This window comes from Nematolebias whitei, chromosome 21 (genome assembly GCF_014905685.2).
Source record: "Nematolebias whitei isolate Nwh7 chromosome 21, NemWhi1, whole genome shotgun sequence".
NCBI classification, from domain to species: Eukaryota; Metazoa; Chordata; class Actinopteri; order Cyprinodontiformes; family Rivulidae; genus Nematolebias; species Nematolebias whitei.
This window is the reverse complement of record NC_056518.1, coordinates 13,003,163-13,027,727: the sequence shown is the minus strand read 5'-3', so window position 1 is coordinate 13,027,727 and position 24,565 is coordinate 13,003,163. Positions and strand designations below refer to the sequence as shown.

At 42.0% G+C, this 24,565-nt stretch overlaps 1 protein-coding gene across 1 annotated transcript in view; it reads left to right on the top strand.

Moving 5' to 3' along the window:
* The first annotated feature begins 8,298 nt into the window (after positions 1-8,298).
* rps6ka1 (ribosomal protein S6 kinase a, polypeptide 1) overlaps positions 8,299-24,565 on the top strand; it is a 68,779-nt gene continuing 52,512 nt past the window's right edge. Inside the window, exons 1-2 of the mRNA XM_037695004.1 lie at positions 8,299-8,415; positions 21,580-21,624. Of these exons, the coding sequence (XP_037550932.1) occupies positions 8,353-8,415; positions 21,580-21,624 (108 nt within the window). The 5' untranslated portion in view covers positions 8,299-8,352. The remainder of the gene's footprint in view (positions 8,416-21,579; positions 21,625-24,565) is intronic.

Sequence of the window (24,565 nt, the reverse complement as noted above, 5' to 3'; positions counted from 1 at the left end):
ATATATATATATATATATATATATATAAAAATATATATATATATATATATCCTCCAATTATTTAACAGTTAACAATGGTGTACCACAAGGCTCTGTCTTAGGACCCACCCTCTTTACAATCTACAGTACATAGGTAATGCAGGTCAGAGCATTCATGTTGCATCCTTACATTTCTATGCTGATGACACAGTAGTTTACTGTCGAGCTAAAACAGTTGCTAAAGTTTTCCAGCTTTTGCAATCCGCTGTCGACATCATCCAGTCAGACTTGTTCTGTCTCAAACTTGTGCTCAGTGCCAATAAAACCAAAGAGATGTTGTTTTCAAACAGGAAGTCGGTCCCAGCAGTTCTTCCTTTGATTTTATCCTTGAATGGTGCCCCTATTGAGTTTGTCGATTCCTACAAATAGCCTATTTAGGTATCTTGGTTGATTCGCATGAGCTCCACTTGGAAAACTTGGTACAGAAACTGAAAGTTAAACTGAGTTTCTTTTTCAGAAACAGATCCTGTTTAACTCTGAATGCTAAGAAACAACTTGTATCTGTGACTTTCCCTCCCTCCATTGATTCCGGTGACATTATTTACATGAACGCTCCTACATGAACCCTGCAGATGTTGGACGCTGTCTATCATGGTGCACTAAGATTCATAACTGGCTACTGTAAACCATTACACCCTGTATTCACAGGTTAACTGGACATCATTAACTTCACACAGACTCTCTCACTGGTACATTTTCATCTTTAAATCACTTCTTGGTCTGTTGCCTTCATACATCTCCTCCTACATGTCTCTGTGTGAGTGCAGCTACAGCGTGCGCTCTCAGGACATTATTACCTGCAGTGTTCCCTCAGTGAGGACTGAACTTGGCAAAAGGACCTTCTCCTACTCCGTTCCTGTTTCCTGGAATATCTTGGAAAAAGATCTGACGCTCTCGACCTTGACCTCTCTAAGTGGCTTTAAACATCTGTTAAGTTCCTGAGGGAAACCAACGCAGACATGTTCCTGTTTTTAGTTTTCTACATCGCCTTACAACCTAGCTGTTTGTTTTTTTCTCATTACATTTTCTTTTAAATACCCTTTTATTTTCACTTGTTAAAATAATATTCTCAGTTTGTACGCATCCTTTATGATTGTCTATTGTTGTCTTTGTTGTCCACTGTTGTCATCCTTCTTTGTTGAAATCAGGTCTCTCTTGTAAATGAGTCCCCGAGGCTCAGTGGGATGAACCTGTATAAATAAAGGTTGCATAAATAAAACGTTCTTGTTAGGCTGATTGGTAACTCTAAATTGTCTCTAGGTGTGAGAGAGAGAGTGAACGATTGTTTGTCTCTATGTGTCCCTGTGATGGACTGGAGACATGTCCAGGGTGTCCCCCACCTCTCACACAGTGATGGCTGGATATGGACACCAGTGACCCCCGTGACTCAGAAAAGAAGAAGCGGGTAAAGAGGATGGATGGATTTGCAGCATGTTTGACTGATTTGTGAAAAAATAATCCAGCACATTTTTTTAAACGTGTGCAACTGGTTTCTATTCTGAACAGATTTTGTACAAATTATGAGATTTGTTTGGGGGGAAGTGTCACAAACCATTTGGTTTATGTTATTTGAAGATGGTGTGTCTCCTAAATCACCCAAAAGTGACGTTGCATGTGTGCATGCCTTTTGTGTGTGTGTGCTTGCCATAAAAACTGCACCCTTTAGAAAATTAAAGTATTAAACACTTAACTAAACCAATAAAGCTCAGTTTTTACAACAGTTTAACATTTTCTAACGAGCTGTCAGAATTGATGCCAAGATTATTCACAGGAGAAGCCAAGGGCACAAGAAAACAACCAAGATCACCTGCAGACAGCGCTTAAAAATAAGATGGTTTCAGAGTTTTCAGGGAGTTTAAACTCATTCATGTCTTGCTGTTAGTGACACAAATGACTTTATTTTATTGGCATGCAGGCCAAAACATCTGCAAAGCAATAAAAGGGAATATTATTCTCATTACAAAACTCCCAAAGGGAACATATATAGTGAGATCAGGCCAGGGCCTACAACGTAGCCTTGAGGGACTGCATTGCCCTGAAATCGCTGTGCAGCTAAAAATAACAGTTATAAAAACATCTAAATCAAAGTTAAAGCTAGATCATGAGAAACTCTTAAAGGAGCTGTTTTAGCCGAGCGGTATGTGTAAACCACACTAAACATAGAATAAATCCAGAACACATTAATTTGTTTTAACAACAAAACCTTTTAACCAGAACCAACACGATATGTCAACCAGGAGCAAGAAAGAGACCAGTAGAAAGATGAAATCAGAGAATAATGAATGGAGGCAGAACCGTTCACATGGTGTTTCCAGTCTAAATGCCACTTCACATTTGGAGCATGCATGTATTTGCATCCTGATGTGCTGTTTCCAGCTGCACGGGGCTCATCGTGTCCTGGTTCGTTGTTTTGCCGTCAGGGCGCTCAGCATCACTCCCGCTCTGCTCAGGGTGGTTTGATTCGAACTAAAAATGAGGTTAAACATTAATATCATCTTCCTGACAGTTCATCTGATTTGGAAGACGTCTGCTCAGGAAAATAAAATCATCCATCCGTCATTTAAATGTTATTAACCACAGCTCTGCTTGTGTTCATGTTCCAGCTCATGTGGGTTACTTCACACGCATCAAAAGGATGAGTCATTTTCCCATGATGCTTTGTAAAGCTGGAGGTGAGGGTAGGGGATCCCCGGGAGTCTCTGGGAAGGAGGGACACCTCTGAGTCAGAAATGTTGTCTGTGGTTTCCCTGAAGCATCATGAACAGAAGAAACTCCTTCATGTAGATCGTAGTGATCCTGTTTCTCTTTATTCTTCATTTGTCTTCCATAACTTTCTGCACATGCAACTCCTTCTGCATACGTTGTATTATTTTCAACATTCAAACATCAAAATGTCCATCTTATTCAGGACATTCCACCTATGACTTTTGGGTTTTGTAATTTTTATGCTTTACAGATTGTTTAACTTTATTCATGAAGGTTTCCCTTATAGGAAAACACTTAGATTTCTAATACCTTGAAATAATTCTCTTTGAAGTCCGCCTCATCATACTTGCTCTATTTTTGTTTTCCTACGCCACTTTTAACTTTATTCAATTCAACCTTCAGTTATGCAGGTTAGTCTCGCTGAGGGCGTGGTGGCGCAGAGGTTAGAGAAGGTGGGCTTGTGATCGGAAGATCGCTGGTTGAACTCCCGTTACCGTCAACATCAAAATGTGGGTGGGAAAGTTGAAACACCCACACCTGTCTCCACCCTCATTTGTCCCACTCTGGCTCCTTGAGCAAGGCCCTTAACCCCCATGTGCTCCCCCCGGCGCCCTATAGACAGCAGCTCTCTGCTCCACACAGAGGGCTGTGGTAGCTCAGGGGTCTGTGGTTGTGTCAGGAAGGACATCCGGTGTAAAAAATAATGGTCAAGTCTTCGTGCAAGTTAGTTCGCTGTGGCAACCCCTGAAGAAGGGAGCATCCATCCAGCCATCATCTTCCGCTTGTTCCAAAGTCAGGTCTCGGGGGCAGCAGCTTGAGCAGGGAGGTCCAGACATCTCTTTCCACAGCCACCTCTTCCAGATCTTCTGGGAGGACACGAAGGAACTCCCAGACCAACTGAGAGACATAGTCTCCCCAGCATGCCCTGGGTCTTCCCCGCAGTCTCCTCCCAGTCGGACATGCCTGAAGCACCTCCCTGGGGAGGCACCCAGGGAGCATCCTTACCAGATGCCGCCTGAACCACCTCAACTGGCTCTTTTCAATGTGGAGGAGCAGTGGTTCTACTCCGAGTCTCTCCTGATAACTGAACTTCTCATCCTCTCTCTAAGGGAGAGTCCAGCTACCCTGCAGAGGAACCTCATTTCAACCGCCTGTATCCACGATCTCATTGATTTGGTCACTACCCAGAGCTCATGACCATAGGTGAGGGGAGGAACGTAGACTGACCAAACAGAGAGCTTTGTCTTCCAGCTCAGCTCCGTCTTCACCACAATGGACCGGCACAGAGTCTGCAATACTGCATCTGTCAATCTCACGCTCCATCCTTCCCTCACTCATGAGCAAAACCCAGAGATACTTGAACTCCTCCACTTGAGGCAGGACCTCACCCTCGACCGGAACAGAGAAGGGAACAGTCTCATTGAGCCTCAAAGACTCATTTACAAGAGAGACCCGTTTTAAACAAAGAACGCCAATGACAAAAGTAGACAATCATACAACAGCATATAAAATGAAAAGTAAATGGAAACAATTATATTTATAAAAAGAAAGAAAAACAGCTACATTATAAAGTGATGTAGAGAACTAAAAACAGGAACATGTCTGCATTGGTTCTTGCCAGGAGTCCAACAGATTCTTAAAGCCACTTAGAGAGGTCAAGGTCGAGAGCTTCAAATCTTTTTGTAAGATATTCCAGGAAACTGGAGCTGAGTAGGAGAAGGACCTTTTGTCTAGTTCAGTCCTCACTGAGGGAACACTGCAGGTAATAATGTCCTGAGAGCGCACGCTGTAGCTGCACTCACACAGAGACATGTAGGAGGAGATGTATGAAGGCAGCAGACCAAGAAGTGATTTAAGCTATCGTTTAGCTACTTTTAATTCAGTTAAATTAAATTTCAATTCTGTTTATTTATATAGCACCAAATCACAACAGAACTTGTCTCAGGTCACTGAACGGAAACATTCACATACACACAAAAGCCAATTAGTAAAGCAATCTAAGAAATCCAGCAGATTGTGTTGAATCTTCACTTCGTCACAGTCTCCCATCCTGAGCAAGCACAAAGGAGACGGTGGAAAGAAAAAACTCCCTTTTAAACAGGAAGAAACCTCCAGCAGAACCAGGCTCAGGACAAGTGGCCATCTGCTTCGACCGGCTGGTTTGAGAGGACAGGAAGGACAAACAAAGGAAAACACAGAATGGCAGGTGCAGGTGCAGGTGCAGGTGTAGGTGCAGGTGCAGGTGTAGGTGCAGGTGCAGGTGTAGGTGCAGGTGCAGGTGTACCCCTATTGGAAGAAAGACGAAAAAAAACAAGAACATGTCAAGGACAGAAGAAATAATTACAAATACAAAACATAGAAATACAAACAGGCAGGGGCAGCATGGTGGCGCAACTGGTAGAGCTGCTGCCTCTCAGCGAGAAGGTCCTTGGTTCAAACCCTTTCTGGGTGGAGTTTGCATGTTCTCTCCGTGCATGCGTGGGTTTTCTCCGGGTGCTCCGGTTTCCTCCCACAGACCAAAAACATGCATGTTAGGCTGATTGGTAACTCTAAATTGTCCCTAGGTGTGAGTGAGAGAATGAATGGTTGTTTGTCTCGTTTGTCTCTATGTGTCCCTGTGATGGACTTGCGACCCATCCAGGGTGTACCCCGCCCCTCGCACAGTGATTGCTGGACATGGGCACCAGCGACCCCCGTGACCCAAAATGGAATAAACGGGTAAAGATAATGGATGGATGGATGGACAAACAGGCAGAGTAAGTAAAGACAGCAGCAAAGTGAGGAAATGTCAGTTTGTCCTCCAGCTGTGTAAGCCTATAGCAACATAAGGGACAGCTCAGGAAACCCAAGCTGACCCTAACTATAGGATTGATCAAAAAGGAAAGACTTAATCCCAGTCTTAAAACTGGACAATGTGTCAGCCTCATGGACAGAAACTGGAAGTTGGTTCCACAAGAGAGGAGCCTGAGAACTGAAAGATCTTCCTCCCATTCTGCTTCTGGAAACTCTAGGAACCACGAGTAAACCTGCAGTCTGAGAATGAATTGCTCTGTTAGGAAAATATAGAACAATAAGATCTGTAATATAAGACAGAGTTAGTTTTTTTCTCTTTTAGCTAGTATTTAACTAGTGTTTTGCAAAGGCAACAATGTGTGTGTGTGAGGCATTAAAAATGGAGGGTGATATACTCTCCTTCAAGTGATGCTAAATCTCTACGTATGACAGAAACCGAACGAGCAATACAATTTACAAGTAGCCTTTTCTCCCGGTGGCTCTGTGTGTGGGGCCACTCAGACATGAATGAACGCTCCGGTCACTCTCTGGTTGTGAGAAGACGAGCGGAGCAGCTTGGACACAGAGTCCAGAAATCGCAGATTGTGATGCAACAACACAATGAAGGAAATGTTCCAGATTTGGTGATAAAGCTGCCACTATGAGGTCAGACGGGCTCCATCAGCGGCAGTAACAGTTTGCATTTACACTTTTACACAACACATCCATCAAAACACAGGCACCAACAACAATAAGCCACTTTCCGTTCATTTATCCCTTTTTTTTTTTTTTGAGTCTACGAGACGATGTCTTCATCTGAATCTGAATAAAACATTTATCAGACGCACAAAGAAAGGCGGCTGAACGGCCTCCAGTTGCCAATGGTTACCAACGGCGGCCAAGAGCAAAATCCACTCTGCGGTGAATGAAGCAGGGGAATGATGATGGGAGGCGTCATGTCGCTGAAGATCAGAAGGACCTGTTATTGAAAAGAGCGCTCCGGATCAGAACCGCACCGGTCACGACTGATGGATTCTCACAACTTCTCTCCTTTACATCAGAGTCCTTGTGTAATATGAAAAGTTATGTAATTCTTACGTGTCATTTTTAGACTTAGAGGAAGTGGGTCTGAAGACAACGTGCATTAAATATAGCTTCATGAAATCAAGCACGGTCATTGCCCACTGCTGGAAGGAGAAGGTGGACATAATGTTTATCCATGTCTGTTACCAAAATATCTCGTGAACTATTGTATGGATTTTATTGAAACTTTTGGGAAATACTTGTTGGATATACATCTGCAACTGATTGACTTTTGGAGTCATCCTTTTTCAACATGGCTGCCACAGCCAGCTGATCTTAGAAAACACAATAATGGATATAACTTGGTCACTTTCACAAATGAGGATCCCAAATGTCATGTGCTAGTAGCTGAGACTGTCCTCAGTGCATATTTTGATTGTGCAAGAGCTTTGTTTTAATTTTTGCCATGAACTGGTGTTTGTCTGTTAGCAAAATAACTCTTGAACCATGAGATGGATTTTAATGAAACTTTTAGGAAACAATCACTGAATGTACCTTTACAGCTGATTAACTTTTGGAGCCAGCCCAATTCAACATGGCTGCCACAGCCAGCTGATCTTAGAAAACACAATCATGGATATAACTTGGTCACTTTCACAGATAAGGAGCATAAATTTCATGTGCTAGTAGCTGAGACTTATCCCCAACTTATATGTTGAGCACTAACAGATTGTGCAAGTTTTAATTTTCAACATGGTGTCAACTTTGTCTGTTAGCAAAATAACTCTTGAACCATGGGATGGATTTTAATGAAACTTTTAGGAAATAATCACTGAATGCACCTTTACAACTATTTAAATTTTGGAGCTAATCCAATTCAAGATGGTTACCATATTCATTTTTCAACTGATCTTAGAAAACACAAAAATAGCTGCAATTCCGTGTATTTAACATATATTGGGGTCAAATCTGGCGTGGTAGTAGCTGAGAGTCATCCTCTGGGCGCGACGTGTTCTACAGGAAACATTACGTCACTGCGTGCTTCCCAGTTTTGAGCTGGAGATCTGACGGAGCTCGCGCTGCAGCAAAGGCTCCACGCGCTGCATGACGTCTTTTCAAGTTCTCATCTCCACCAGATGATGGCGCGATCCGACCTGGGCGGATCAGGTTTTTAAAAAAAAAAGAAAAGAAAAAGAAAAAGTGGGCTGGATTCAAATCTTGTTGGAGCCTGCCAATGACGGCTCGAGCTGAGCGTGTGCTCGTACTACAGTCACTGCGAGGTCTGTGCGCGCACGGCGGAGCTGCTGGCGCACGCAGGGAACTCTCTCTTCTTCTTTTTTTTTTTTTTTTTTCAACCGGGAGAGAAAACCAGGAGCAGGAAGACAGAACTGCTGAGAGGACGTCGACTGCAGCGATAACTCCTGAGCGTGGACTCGTGCGCGGCGCTGCTGCTAATTAAAGGATTACAGTTGCGCTCTTCTGTCCTCCCCCCTCCACTTAAAGCCACAAACCTCAGGGCGCGCTCACCTGGAAGGACACTGCTGCCTGGGGTTAATGTTCCTCCGCACAGCCGGATTGATTTAACCCCAACAGAGAACAATAATCCAACCAGTTCCAGATTGAAACCAGCGGATTGTTTGTGGAGCTGCCTCTTCTTTACGCGCACTGTTCCCTGGTGTGAGCGCACAGGGCTGACAAATCTGCTCCACTGGGACTTGGGACCTGAGCAGGGAGCTTGTAGGACTTGGACTTGACTCTCGCAGCTGAAAGGGGAGGGGGGTGGGGTGGGGGGGGGACATATAAAACTACAGAATGCCTCTTGCACAAATCGCGGAGCCATGGCCCACCATGGAACTGGTGCAACTGGAAACAGAGGTAAAATATCAGAAGATGATTTGCAAATGATTGCTTTCAGTTTGATCAGTTGCCACTTGTGCTGGTCGTGCTGAGCACATCAAGTGAAGTTTTACTGGTTTGACAGATTTTTATTGTGCTTAAAGATTCAGTAAGCATTACTGGGATCACCAAAAATATATTCAGGATTTACTTTAACATGTTATGTCAAGTCAAAGCACATGCATTTTTTAAATTAGATGTTGATTAACAAGTTTTCATATGATCTACTCGTTAGATTTAATTAATTGTACAAGAGTGACTTAAGTTATGTTTTTATTTTCTTGTTGGGTATAATATGTTCAACTTAGCGTGAACTAAATAGATACACATTAAAGCAGTACAGGATTATTGCGTAAGAGTAACTTACTATTGTTAATGTCTTACATATATAATTACTGTACGCCATCTGTGGAGGAGGTTCTCAAAACTAACTTCCAGCTCAAATACTAACTTGAAGAAAAGTCTGATTACACAGCAAATGCTGAAATGGTCATTTTCTTATAATGAACTCTGCGACTTGTAGAAGTTGGTAAAGAATGAGAAGAAGATTAGTTATGATGCTGCATCATTGCTTCTTCATGCACAATCAGCGGTTGCATGATGGGTTTTGAGGAGCGTATATGAATCGTCTCCTTTCAACCTGTCTCTGCTAAATGTCACGTAAAGCGATCGTGTGAACCTCTTGTTTTTGAGGGTCTGATGTGTGCACGGTTTCCAACAACGCCGTCCATCTGCATGTGGAGCAGGAGATTCATGAATGGAGCACCTTTTTTGTTTGTTTTCTCTGCCTGGATTATTGCTGATTTCGTTGGACGGAAGGCTTCAAAAAGCAGAGATTTAACGAAACCATTGTTTCTCTCAGTAAAATTAAGCACAGTCGTATGAACTGGCTTATAATGAATTTGAGACAGTGGCGCCTCTAGAAATTTTTCAAAGGGGGCCAGTCGGGGGCCACTGATATGTTTGGGGTGGCACGTGAAAACCAGAACCCATAGACAATTTTCTGGTGTTTTTATGTTAAATATATATTTTTTAAATGCTGCAACGTTGGAGTCAGACAATTACTAGTGGTAATATCTGATGGGCTGCAAATGCTCAAGATTATTTGGCGACTTGATTCAGAATTTCAAGCAAACGGGTTAATTTTCAGCCGTAGTCTCACGGGATTCTAAGTGTTTACGACAAATGAGCCACGCAGCCACGTTTTGTGCAACAATTCTTTCAATCACTGGTATACCATCTGTGCGCCGGCTTGCAAAACTGTCTTCTATGCCATGCACATTATATCATTGCCCACCCCGGCTTACTTTGTCCCCACCTTGGCAACCCCTCACCCTCAGCCATGAGATACCACCTCACCTTGAAACTGAACTGTCAATTAAATTAAATTCAGTTTATTTGTAACGCGTCGAGTCGCAACAGAAGTCATGTCAGGGCACTGAACAGAAACATTCACATGCATTAAAAGAGCCAATTAGTAACAGTTCTCAATCAAAGGAAGCAGCGGACTGTGTTGAATCTTCACTTCATCGGAGTCTCCCACCCTGAGCAAGCACAAAGGAGACGGTGGAAAGAAAAAACTCCCTTTAAACAGGAAGAAACCCCCAGCAGAACCAGGCTCGGGACGAGCGGCCGTCTGCTTCGACCGGCTGGTTTGAGAGGACAAGGAGAAACAGACAGACATAGAATGGCAAGTCCAGCTGTACTATGGGAGGAACGACAAAAAAAATAAAATAATAAAACACGTTAAACACGTTAGAAATACTTACAAATAACATTAGGTAGAGCAGAGTAAGTAAAGACGGCAGCAAATTGGTCAGTTTGTCCTCCAGCTGTCTAAGCCTGTAGCAGCATAACTAAGGGAAAGCTTAGAAAAACATAAGCCAACCCTAACTATAGGATTTATCAATAAAAGAAAGACTTAAGCCCAGTCTTAAAACTGGACAGACATGGACAGAAACTGTAAGTTGGTCCCACAAGAGAGGAGCCTGATAACTGAAACATCTGCCTTCCATTCTGCTTTTGGAAACTCTAGGAACCACAAGTAAACCTGCAGTCTGAGAGCAAAGTGCTCTGATAGGAAAATATGGAACAATAAGACCTCTAATATAAGATGCAGCTAGGTTGTTGAGAGCTTTGTCTGTTAGAAGTAAGATTTTGAAATCTATTCTGGATGGTCACTACGTAACTAACTGAAGCTTGTCCTCTCCTAAATTTATATTCAAAACTGAATTTGGCATTGCTTCAAAGAGCGCATATTACCACCACCTTGCATTTTAAAGTGTTGAACAAAAAGACGTCCTGCAATCCTTTAGTGTCGATATGGTTTGGGGATGACTCTCAACTACAACCATTCCAAATTTAGCACATCTGTTAACATTGAATGAGTTCTGACTGTTTCTGTGCCTGCTGAAGTCAAATTGTTGGGAAAGTCATTTTGAATCTGGCTAACTACAAACAATTGTACATGAACATCCAATGACATACATTTAAATCTGTCCAGTGGTTCAAGAGGCATTTTCTTAACATACCTATATGACAGTCATGGTTGGGGAGGCACCAGTAAGATTAAAGAAAGAGCCATTGCCTCCCTGGGCTCCCCCTCTCGATGGTGTCCCTGGTTCATGAGTCTAGAATCCTTGCTTCTAATGGGCTCTTTTCCTTGGCATGGAAATGCCCAAGTGATGAATGAAAACCTGCACATCACGCAGAAACACGGAGCTTAGGCTAATTTCAAAAACCGTCACACGTGAAAGAGATTTATTCTCAGACTATTTACAGAGTGGTGCAGCAGGCGAGTTGGGCGAGTAGCATGTCGCAGCAGAACAGATGGTGAGAGAAAGCCTGTGAACAGTGTTAACTTTAAGACTGCACAAACAACAAGCCTTCGGTGCACGGAATGGGATTATTGACAAGAACGCATTGGCGTGGATGCTAAACGACAGCAAAGACTGTATATTGTCATTGTTTTATGATATGCAAGGCGCCTACTTCTCACCTCCAGATTCTTTGATCCTACAAACGGCTACCGCCAGTCAGAATGGGATCTTTGCCATTTATCTGTGTCACAAGCCCACCAGCCAGCTGCACATCTGAGTTCCTGATGGTGGTGAGGGACAGCACAGGGTTTAGATAGACTGTACAGGAAGAGTGAAGCCATGCCAGCGAACATGTTGGGGTAGAGTGGAAGAGAAGGGCTGGGCAATGGGAGTCCAGTCATACGGACAGATGGAATATATGGAGACAGACTTTTAGAATTTTGGACAGCAGAAGGAGGAGGATGCACAACGTTCTTTACATAAGAAAATGGTGAATTTCCCCATGACTCAGTGTGTGATCGCTTGTGTGTAAAAAGCCCAACAGGTTTACAAATGGAACTCTTAAATTGCTTTTTGTGCTTTGTTTAGCAGCAAAGGAAGCGGTACAAACGAGCAGTTCAAAAATAGATCTGTTCACTCGGAGCCCTTTTATTCAACACGCAACCCTATCTGCTGGGAAAGGACCCGCTTTCAGCAAATCACCTCTGATAAACGCACGACAACAATTAGGCTCTCTCTGTCAAATTGAGCCGCTTGGTCCAGTTTCACCCGCGCAAATCTCCCCCCCCCGTTAACAAGTTAAGGCAGGTCCGTTGTGAAGTTCTGCGCCATGCTGATGTAGCTGAAGATTTCCATAAATCCAAATTCATTCAAATCCACCCAGTGCCAAATATTGTGTGCTTTACAGGAGAGTTTAGCACAGAACATGTTGTTTATATTGTAGACGCATGGCACATGTTGGGCTTTAACTGCAAGTATATTTAGATTGTTTAGGCTGGGTGCATTTCCTGTAAGGGGTGAAAAGGACAATAATGTTTTTCCCCTGTGTCTGTGCTTGCATCTCTGTCAGAAAAAAATCTCCAGAACTGGAAAACAAATGAACAACTACAACCAGTTGGCTTTTAGAGTCGAACCAATCCAGGATGGTCGCCACAGCTTGTCTACCTTAAACAAGAAATGGAAATAATTCAGTCAATCTTGTAGATATTGAGCTGAGTTTTAATTTGCTAGCAGCTGAGAGTCATCCCCAACACGTACTCTGAGTATCTTGTGAGCTCACAGTATCGTACTGGACACAAATGATTACAGATTCCTTTTGAGTGATCTCAGTTTAAACTTAAAAACGTAGTGGGTAATATGCATGTCCAATAGGTTTTCAATTTAGGACAGTGGTTTTTTTTTTTTTATAATTTAAAAATATATACATTTTTAATAGAAACCTTAAATCATATTTGACCCCCAAGAAGTTTTACACTTCCCACCAGAACCAGGTCTCTGTGTGGGTTCATATTACAGGTGCTGGTCATAAAATGAGAATATCATGAAAAGTTGATTTATTTCAGTAATTCCATTCAAAAAGGGAAACTTGTATATTATTTTCATTCATTCATTACACACAGACTGATATATTTCAAATGTTTTATTTATTTTAATGTCGATGATTATAACAGACAACTAATGAAAATCCCAAATTCAGTATCTTAGAAAATTAGAATATTACTTTAGACCAATAAAAAAAATTAGAAATGTTGGCCAACTGAAAAGTATGAACATGAAAAGTATGAACATGAAAAGTATGAGCATGTACAGCATCAATACTTAGTTTTGACTCCTTTTCTCTGGATTACTGCATCAATGCGTTGTGTCATGGAGTGGATCAGTCTGTGTCACTGCTCAGGTGTTCTGAGAGTCCAGGTTGTTCTGATAGAGGCCTTCAGCTCTTCTGAATTGTTGGGTCTGGTGTATCACATCTTCCTCTTCACCATACTCCATAGATTTCCTATGGGGTTAAGGTCAGGCGAGTTTGCTGGCCAGTTAAGAACAGGGACACATGGTCCTTAAACCAGGTACTGGTAGCTTTGGCACTGTGTGCAGGTGACAAGTCCTGTTGGAAAATGAAATCTGCATCTCCATAAAGTTGTTCAGCAGCAGGAAGCAGGAAGTCTCTAAAACTTCCTGGTAGACGGCTGCGTTGACCTTGGACCTCAAAAAACACAGTGGACCAACACCAGCTGATGACATGGCACCCCAAACCATCCCTGACTGTGGAAACTTGACACTGGACCTCAAGCAACATGGATTCTGTGTCTCTCTTCTCTTCCTCCAGAGTCTGGGACTTTGATTTCCAAACGAAATGCAAAATTTATTTTCATCAGAGAACTTAACTTTGGACCACTCAGCAGCAGTCCCAGGCGAGACGCTTCTGACACTTTCTGTTGTTCAAGAGTGGCTTGACACAAGGAATGTGACAGCTGAAACTCTTGTCTTGCATATGTCTGTGCGTGGTGGTTCTTGAAGCACTGACTCCAGCTGCAGTCCACTCTTTGTAAATCTCCCCCACATTTTGGAAATGGTTTTGTTTCACAGTCCTCTCCAGGGTGCAGTTATCCCTGTTGCTTGTACACTTTTTTTTTTAACCACATCTTTTCCTTCGCCTCTCTATCAATGTGCTTGGACACAGAGCTCTGTGAACAGCCAGCCTCTTTAGCAATGACCTTTTGTGTCTTGGCGTCCTTGTGCAAGGTGTCAATGGTCGTCTTTTTGACAACTGCCAAGTCAGCACTCTTCTGCATGAACGTGTAACCTACAGAATTAGACTGAGAGACCGTTTAAAGGCCGTATGCTCCCTAAACAGGTCTCTCTTGAAAATGAGTTCTCGTGGCTCAATGAGATTACCAGTATAAATAAAGGGTAAAAATTAAAAAATAAAGGTCTTTGCAGGTGTTTTGAGTTAATTAGCTGATTAGAGTGTGGCACCAGATGTCTTCAATATTGAACCTTTTCACAATATTCTAATTTTCTGAGACACTGAATTTGGGGTTTTCATTAGATGTCAGTTATAATCATCAACATTAAAAGAAATAAACATTTGAAATATATCAGTCTGTGTGTAATGAATGAATATAATATAATAGTGTCACTTTTTGAATGGAATTACTGAAATAAATACATTTTTTCACGTTATTCTAATTTTATGACCAGCACCTGTATGCTAGCTAGTTTAAAATAGTTTTACTGATTGAATAAGACAAAATACTCTGCTGCTGTTTGTTAAAGTGAACTAAAGTATGGGTCTTTTTTTTCTGGCTTCAGTTGCAAAAATCCAGCAATGATTGACATTAAATCACCAGTTGTTTCCTCTTATCAGGCTAGCCTTGTGCAGATCAATGCTTCTCTTGATCTTTAGTTCTCTCAGCTGAAGCTTTATATAGACGTGGGAGAGAGACTTCATTTTGTTCTTTGATGGCAGTAGAAGTTGTCTGAGGGTTTGACAGCCTCCTTGGGCTGTTAACACTGCTCATCTCAGGACAGCACAATCCCAGGGTGGTGTGTGTGGGGTTAGGTGGGGCACAGTGGAAAGTAAAAGTGTGCATTCATGCATCAAGCGTGCACAAGTATGGAGCAGGACTGCACAGGCCTGGGAGGAGATAAGAAAAGGAGAGAGTATGGTTTTTAATACTGGAATGTGTGCCATGTTTGGGTGTGGTCAGGTACCTGAGTGCGTGTTTGATGTTCAAGTGCACACCTCAGCGTGTGCGAGCGTCTCTTAGCTACTGCTAATCTGGGCGTGAACCAACAGAGCTGTGGGAGTGATGGAGGGCTTGTTAACACAGCTCACACCTGGATAAGTGCTCCATGAGTTCTCCTTCCTTTAGACTTTTCGAGATAAAGGTTAATGTGTCTGTGTGGTTAATAACGGACGTCATCCAGTTTACGGCAGGACGTGGAGCAACGATGGTGGTGTTCTCCGGTTTCTGTTTTTGCACATTCCCTCTTGGTTGCTGGTGTTTGTGTGAACTCCTAAAAAAGACAAATGGAGCCATTTTTACCTCCTTTTTTCCTGGCGTTTACCAGAACCTGCCAATAGTAACGGACAGATTTGATTATGAGGAATTTTGTCAGATAACATTAGATTGAGCGAGGTGGGGTGGATAGATAATGGGTATTGTATTTCTTTGTTGCCTAGTTACAACGCAGCGCTGCTCTAATCACTGGTGAACATTGATTTATTTGCCAAATTCATACAAAAGTGTCACTTGTCTAAAATCGTCTGATCATGCAGGAATCCCAAAGGAACTTCAAAACTCAGGTGTACTTTCTAAATGTATCTTTACATCTTATTTGACATGCACATTCATACAATTTCTGTTTATCTCCATCTGTCTGTTAGCAAATTATCTCATGATCCACTGAGCACATCTGAGTGAAACTTTCAGAAGCTAATCGCATTGACAAGTACTTAATGTTTTTGGTCAATCCATGTCGAGATGTCCACCACAGCTAAACACAACACGATCGTAGGTTAAAACTGTGGCATCACAAGTGTCCAGTGATAGTTCTTTAAAGAAAGCCTTTACTTTTTTAATGACTGAATGTGTTTTTGTGGCTTTTTTTGGGTGTATGTGTGTGCATTTGTTTGCTCTTATTGAGAAAGTCCATTCTGGAGGAAAGCACCACCAGCTGGACCATTTGGGTCAGCCATGCACAGCTAATGAGGTTGAAATATGTTGAGCACTGATGTGAAGAAGTTGTTGCTGCAACAAAACCATTCAGACTTTGGATTTCCACCTCTGGATCACTTCTTTTTAAACAAAGCTACCTGTGCCCACGTGAAACAGATAAACGAGTGTCAGAAAGTTAATTAAGGTGGAAAGACCTTGACTTGGCCGCTTAGGTCAATCATTAAAACACTCAGAAAATCATTTTCTTAAACGACCTCTTCTTGTGTGACGTCACGTGTGCCACAGTATGGCAGCGCTGACGGAAAGCTCCACTTCAACGTGCTCTTTCTTTGGTCCTGTTGATTTTGTTTTAACTTTTTGTGTGTGTCACACACTGTACACCCACGCCACGGGTATGACCGTGAAGCACTTTTGGACTTTTGTGTGTCGCTGCCTTACCATCGTGCCATCGTTGTTCAGTAACCAGCCCTCTTCCAGCCTCGGGCTCAGGCTCCGGCCTGTCATGGCAACCGTCTCCATGATCCTCCATCTGCCTGCATGGACCAAACTTTACGGAACAGTTCAGTTCCGCAGGGAAACCGTGGATGTTCTGTGTCTGCCAGACCCAGTTCTGGAGGGCAATTATTGTCCATTGCCGTGGTTGTTATTATCTTCATGCTGCTAACGGAACCGCACCACCAGAACCACACTGCTAACAGTACTATGGTGCTAACGGGACCATGTTGCTAAATGATAAATGGACTGTGCTTATGTATCGTTTTTCTATCTTATCAAGACACTCAAAGCTCTTTACAACACAATCTGTGCCTCATTTACCCGTTCATACAGCACTCTACGAGATCTATACAAAGAATAATCAGAGCTTTATCACATTCATACACTGATGGGACACGCATCAGAGGCAATGAGGGGTTCAGGGTCTTCCCAGGGACACTTTGGCATGTGACTGCTGGTGGAATCGAACCCCCAACTGTTGCATTGGAGGACGACTGCTCTAACCACTCCGCCACAGCCGCCCTATGAGAACCTCACTGCTAGCGGGACCAGGCTACTGTAGATTAGAGTTGCATTCAAGCCTAAAAAAATCTGATCCGACCTGGCCCCATCCTGCAGTCATTATTTCTGAACCCTACCCAACCCGATGAATTAACAGTAATTACAGGTCCAAACCCAGAAAAAAAACCCAACATTTTTAATTCGTTCTTAACAGTCGGGGACGCGCGGCTGAATTAAGGGGCAGAAGATCAGAGCTGAGGGGGTGTTTGCCATTTCATGGCCTTAAAACGGTATTTAAACCCTGTTTCTACCTGCATTCTGATTTATTCAGACACGGACCCTGCTCTGACACGTCTTCTTTGTGATCTCACTTGTTTGGGTCATCGGCCGCGCGCGTCCGCTGAGTGTAGCGGCTGAATGAGCGTCCATTTGGGCGATGGATCACTTCCTGGCAGTACAGTCCCATCTGAAGCTCAACTGAACTTTTGACCTCTTTCAAGGACGGTCAGCTTGCGGTGAAATGTCCGTGTGCAGCTGGTGAATGTATGGCAGGCCATGTTATCATATAATTGGATCGCAGCTGATCCTAACCTAATTAATTCCTGACACAGACCTGGCCCGCCCATCCAGCACATTATCATGGCCCGGCCTGCCCCGAATTTGGGTCGGGTGGGGCCAGGCTTAGGGCTCATGTTTGAAATGACAGCTCTACTGTAGATGTTTCTTTTTCACTTCTGGCTCCTTGTTCTTGTATTTCTGTTGCACGCTTTGTTTTTTGTTGCTTTTTTTGGCGAGTCAAGACGGTTCTTCTTGTCCTGAGCATTTTATTGCATTGACCTTGTGTTGACCTGCATACGACAATAAACTTAAACCCAAACACTGACTTTAAACTGAACCTCAGCTTTAAATTGTTCCAGTCCCCCCCCCCCCCCCCCATCTCATCTTACATGAAGAGTCCCTTTCTGGTAACATCAGTCAAGTTCCCTCCTTATAAGATTTTTTTGTCCCACATGAAAGATTTATGTGGAAATAAAAAGGTGAAGCACACATTTGGTGTAATTATATTTCTTGTAAGTGGAGTGGAACACGGGGGGTAAATAATACAGCAGTTAGTTCTAACAGTCAATATATTTTGAGATGTTACAGTAATAGTGAATTAGATCCCTGGTTTATGTTCATTCTGTGCAGAGGGAACTGCCCCCCTCCCCCACAGATGCGCACATCAGATCAGCTCTGCTGTCTGTGTGTCGACACGTCTTTGTTTCATGTTGGCCCGTCTCGTTCTGTGCAAGCTAAAGGAAGAGGAAGCAGGCACAGAGGATGTGAACATCAGGGTCGCCCTTCTGTAATTGACAACAAAGCAAAATGCGGAAAAGGTGGTGGTGGGCGGGGAGTGGGGGGCAGGGAGGTTATGCAACGGGTCCTTCCACTTGTCAGCATAGCTCTGGACTCGAGTGGTTCTTTAAAAATCAGGATTCACACATGGACAGCAGCTCAGTCGTTTTACACTGAGGATGAGCAAACCATCAGCTGGTGAAAACAGAATCTGGTTTGTTGGTTTCCAGTTTGCATCCTCAATACAGAACTGGATTGTTGTGTGTGTGTGATCTAAAAAAAAATGATTCTAAAGTTGCATTTTAGAAAATATACATTACACGCTGATGTTTTTTTCAGTAGCTTTATTGTTTTCAGAAAAGATGCATTCATCTTTTTCTCAAATTTTAAGAAATAAAACACGTATAAATAAATAACGGAACAGAAAATAACTGGTTCTTACCCCCAACAGCTTACGCCAAAGTGGAACAAACCAGTTATGTTGGTGCTAAGATGGTGTCTTTGGCACGCCCCCTCCTTTTGTGCCGGCCCTCTTCCTCGTCGACAGTCATGTCAAACTGGTTCAAAACCAAAAAAAGTCCTGGTAACATAACTGGTTTATTTCACTTTGGAGTAAGCTGTTTGGTGGAAGAATCAGTTTTGTGTTGTGTGTTTCCATGACTGATGAAGCCTTCTGGATCGAAGGTGAAACGTTTCAGCAAAAAAAAGAAACTGTCCAGATGACCTGACTGAAAAATGTTGGATTGTATACCTGGATTATTGAGCATGGACTTTTTTTGATTTCCTAATATTAGTTTAGAAATGTTTTATTTGATTTAAAATCAGGTCAAAATGGATTAAACTGTGTTGCATGTGTGTATAATTATTTTTCCTCAGCAAAAAATCCTGTTCTGTAGTTTCAGAAGTCTGAAAGTCCTAAAAGTAAGACCACTTCCTCAGAGGCCAAATCATCAGGCTGTGGTCAGGGGGTCCCCTCGGGGGTGACAGTGTTGTTACATTGTTTGGACGCCTCGTTAACCTCATGACCTTTGTTTACATGATGCAGACCAGAGCTGCACAATATGTAAACATCTATCGCATTATCAGTGTGCACAAAATCACTATTGCATTTTTTTAAGTGCAGACCCAGACTTCATAGAGAAAAATACATATTTGTACATCAGACCCCTTTTTGCTTTAAGCCTACAAGTTCTAGGTTCAGATCAAAGTGACAACCAGGCCTTCCATGTTGGAGAAAACGTCCTGCTGTTCGTCTCCCCTATGTCTTTAGGTTTCGGTTCTCGTTCTGCTCCAAATAACCCGATCTATAATTTATCTTCTAATTTTAGTCTTGCATATGGATTATTGAAACAGAACATCTTGGCAGTGGGACACATCAGGTTTTGTGCTGCATGCCGTCCTTGCCTTCAATAAGGTCACATGAGGTCTGGAGTCAGTAGTGACGATATCGAGTGACGAGTGAACTCAGACTTATTTCTTTCCCCTGTGAGACTAATGGTGCTGCCTGCAGACCTGATCCCTGCAGACAGGACCATATGACAAGTCTACGGTTGGTATCGGTGCTGGCTTGTTCTTCTGCGCAGCCGCAAGTATTAGTATTTGTTAGAAGTAGCTCTGTTTTAGGACACATTAAGTTTTTTATTTTTTCATTTTTTAACAAGGTCGGTATCTCTAATGATTTGTCTCCCCCTATTTTTACTCCAAGTTTTGTCTTTTGTTGTAACGTTAGGTTTTAGTTACCGTATTTTCCGCCGTATAAGTCGCATCAGTCCTAATATGTCTAATAAAGTGGAAAAAACATAAATGCATCGCTTCGCTGTATAAGTCGCATCTATTATGCGTCACCGCTGACGCGTCGCATTTGTTACACGTCACCACTGACAATCCAGAAACGTGGGCCGGTGTTGTGCCAAAAATCAATTGGCTGCCAAATGGTGGCCACAGGAGCGTGCACGGGACGACTTTAACAAGAATTTAACTAGATTAACACTTAAAAACTATTATTTGTTTGCTCGAAATCATAGTAAAAGTGTGTCTCAGTCTAACTTTTCCTTAATAAATGCACTTTGACGGTCAAATCAGTTGCATTTCAAAAGACGATTCACAGAAGCGGGAGCGCGCAGAGGAATGACTCGCTGTGCATTTCTTCGAAATTTAACAAGATAAGCACCTAAAAACATTTATGTTTGTGCATGGATTTATAGTAAAAGTGTGTCTCAGTCTAACTTTTCCTTAATAAATGCACTTTAATGGTCAAATCGGCTGCATTTTGCCTGAGCGGCACGGCCAAATGAAGCTGATTTGACGTTTGCTCCAGGAGTTCTGGAGCGAGACAACGCTGGTCGGTATGGCAAGCCAAGTGGCTCATTGTTGCTCCCCGGGTGCTTTCCACAGCTGCCCACTGCTCCACCTGGTTGTGGATGGGTTAAAAGCAGAAAGCCAATTTCGCCGTTGTATGGGAACATACAGTGATGACAACACATAACATAACACATCACTTTTATCTATTAATGAGACACATGGCTTGCCATATTAGTCGAAGGCCCTCTAGTGGCTGAAAATGGTAGTGTTCAATATTTTCCATGTCAGAATGAATGAAATCGTCAGATCTCAGACAAAAATTGGGCTATAAATATGGGAAAAAATAAACATAAATATGTCGCTTCACTATATATGTTGCAGGCGTGCTAATTTATGCAGAAAAACTGCAACTTATACACCAGAAATTACGGTATTCTGAAACAAGCCGACCAAAACCAAACTACTATTGTGTTCTATGTGTTTTTATTGTTATCAGTGTAGTTAAAAATAGAAATTCATGCTCCTGGTTAAAAACGCAAACCTAATGCCATGCTGTGATGCGTTCACCTTTTAATTAAGGCACTTTTTTTTTTTTTAAATCAACAGGGCTTAAGGTTAAATCATCAATAATTATGTGATATTTCCTAAATAGTTTTGATTGAATCAAATCTGTTCTGTCCTCCTGTTTGTGTGCAACGGATTAAAAAGCAATCGTATAATTTCCTCTGTCTCAAATTGTGCGTTCAAAATCAACAGCCATCAGTAAGACATTGTTTTACAAATAACTGTGATTACCCTTTTCAAAGAGGTTTACCTACCGGGGAATGGACAAAGGACGCACTCTTCTGCGGGAGCCTCAGATTATTAGGTTTGCCTGTAGAGGAGCAAAGTGGGCTGCAGCCACCCACACAGTCCTGCAAATCTTCTCTTGTGCTGTCTTTTTGTCTCTTTCCTACACAGACATGTGCTGTCATAAACACTCATTGTTCTCACGTCTGCTTTCTTGACAGAATGGGCAGAGCACTGCTGAGGATGGAGTCACAACTGCTGTCAAGGTACGTGAAATCGCCACAACGCTGACACGCAGACAAAAGACGCGCAACGTGACTAAGACTTGGTCACACCTGTGTTTAACTCGTGTGCTCTTCCGCGATGGCGAGCACCTGAAAGTGAACTTTTTTTTAAATTGTTAATTATCCTGTTTGAGCCATTTTTGTGACTACGAGATGTCAGCTGCTCACCAGTGCGAGCCCTGCTGTTGCTGGATTCGTGCAGGAGTCGGTGGCGGTCCTCAGGGAATCAGCCAGCTACTGTTTAATGTATTGAACAGTGTCTGAGTGGAGCTGATCGGGCTGCTCCCTGCACCATTATGTGTTTACATCAAAGCAGAAAGGCAATAATAATTAAACAGCGTGTCGACGTCTGACCTGCTTACAGGCAACAAATCATGCAGTGAAAAACATGTACCACCTAGCTCTTACAGAGTCGCATTAAAAATCCGTCTTCCGCTCCAGTTTGGCCTCTTTGCCTTTTCATCCAAGCTTGAAACTGATTCCAGTCTCCTGAACTCCGTTGCTGTCCAGTCATGCAGCAGAGGGAAGGGGGAACGCTCCTTCGCTCGCAGCCTCCTTTTTTCTGGCCTTGTTCTCGAGGGAGAAGTGTCTGAAGAGCATGCCATCTCGTCTTTCTGCTCCCAACAATGCGCTGTGACTGAAATGGAGCTGAGCGCACTGGAAAAGGGGAAAGGACACAATATTTCAGTCAGAAAGAAAAGTTTCAGTGGTAATGATGAGATAAATGCTCTGGTGCTTTTAGGTTGCATCTCACAACTGCTGGAGACGTTGGTGACACAAAATAATTATGAAAAAAGGCAATTTTTTTTTTGTTTCAATCTCATTTATTTCAGACAGTTTGAAACTAAGTGGCCATAGAGCCGCAGGGCCATGTTTTGATTGACAGGTGAAAAAAAATGACTGGTTTACTGTAAACTCCTAGCACATCATAAGTACCTTCTTTCTCCAGAATAGAATTTGGTACCACTTTACAATAAGGCTCCCCTTATAGATGCTAATAAATAGTTTATAGATAAGTTATCAGTTCATCTATTAACACGTGATAAATCATTAATAACTGCTTATTATGCATTAATTAAGGGTGACGGAGACAAAACTGACCAGTTTGTTGCCAAATAGTGATTCAAATCTGTTCACATATACATTTCATCTAGAGTTGTTATATTAAACATTTCAGACTAAGTTACTACCTTGTAAGCAGAATAACATTTGTAAACCTATATTTTTTAGGATATAATATTAGGGATGCATGATATTATTGGTGTGGTATCGGTATCGGCCGATATTAGCGATAAAGTTAAATATGGGCCATTCCATCAAAATAACTCACCGATATAAAAGGCGCTGTTTTTGTATGACATCCCAGTGACAAGGATGCCTGCACATAGCAGAACTCATAGATTTGAGTTGATCTTTAAGATTAAATTAAAAATTAACTTAAAACAGAAGCCCAATATGTGGTTATACAGTTTTGAGTTAATTTTTAATTTAAGAAACTGTCAAGTATATTTATTATTGCACTACTACTTATGCACTTTTCACTTGTCGCTTGTGAACAGGTTGAGTTTAGAATTGTGAAAATGTACAAATTTACTCTGTTTTAGTGTTGTCATTGTTTTAGAGAGTACATGTCATGAATAAATTTGACATTAAACATAATCCAAGTTGAAGCGTTGCATCATTTTCAGCCCCTTTTTGGCATCTGCACTTGGTAGTAGGCCCAAGTGACAAAGACCATGCAGAATAATGTAGTATTTTAATTCCACAGCAGAGAAAGCTGTGTAGTCTCTGTAAGTAGGTGTCGGGGAAAAAATATTGGTATCGGATATCGGCCAAATAAGTTTTAACATATTGGTATATCGAATATCACTATATAAGATCACTATATGGCAAGAAACTGGTCAGTTTTGTCTCTGTCACCCTTAATTAATGCATAATAAACAATTATTAATGATTTATAAAGTGTTTATAGAGGAAATAATAACATATCTATAAACTATTTATTAGCCAATCTGTAAGGGGAGCCTTATTGTAAAGTGGTACCCAGAAGTTACTATGCCAATCTTACTTATGCTCCAGTTTATAAACTATAGGTTTTAACGGGTTCTCTCACAGTTGATCAAACTTTCCAAACTAAGGAACGCATTTTTAGGAGGGTTTTTACGAGTAAATGTTAATGTAGAAAATGTGACCGTACATAATAAGATCATGTTTAGTGATTTACAGTTTGTATATAATACTGTGTACCGTATTTTCCAGCGTATAAGTCGCTCCGGAGTATTTTCATTCAACTTTTATTTATGCAGGCTAGCCTCATTGAGCCACTGGGACTCATTTACAAGAGAGACCTGTTCCAGACAGAACATATAAAGTACAGACAACAATAACAAAAAACTACAGTTAGAAAAAAAAAGTATAAGTCGCATTTATTATGCATCACCACTGACCCGCTGTTTATTATGCATTTATTTAATGGTCAAAACAGCTTTGTTTCACCTGGGCAGTACGGATCCATCCATCCATCCATCCATACATACATACATCCATACATCCATACATCCATACATCCATACATCCATCCATACATCCATCCATACATCCATACATCCATCCATACATCCATACATCCATCCATACATCCATCCATACATCCATACATCCATCCATACATCCATCCATACATCCATACATCCATCCATACATCCATACATCCATCCATACATCCATACATCCATCCATCCATCCATACATACATACATACATACATACATACATACATACATACATACATACATCCATACATCCATACATCCATCCATACATCCATACATCCATACATCCATACATCCATACATCCATCCATACATCCATACATCCATACATACATACATACATACATACATACATACATACATACATACAT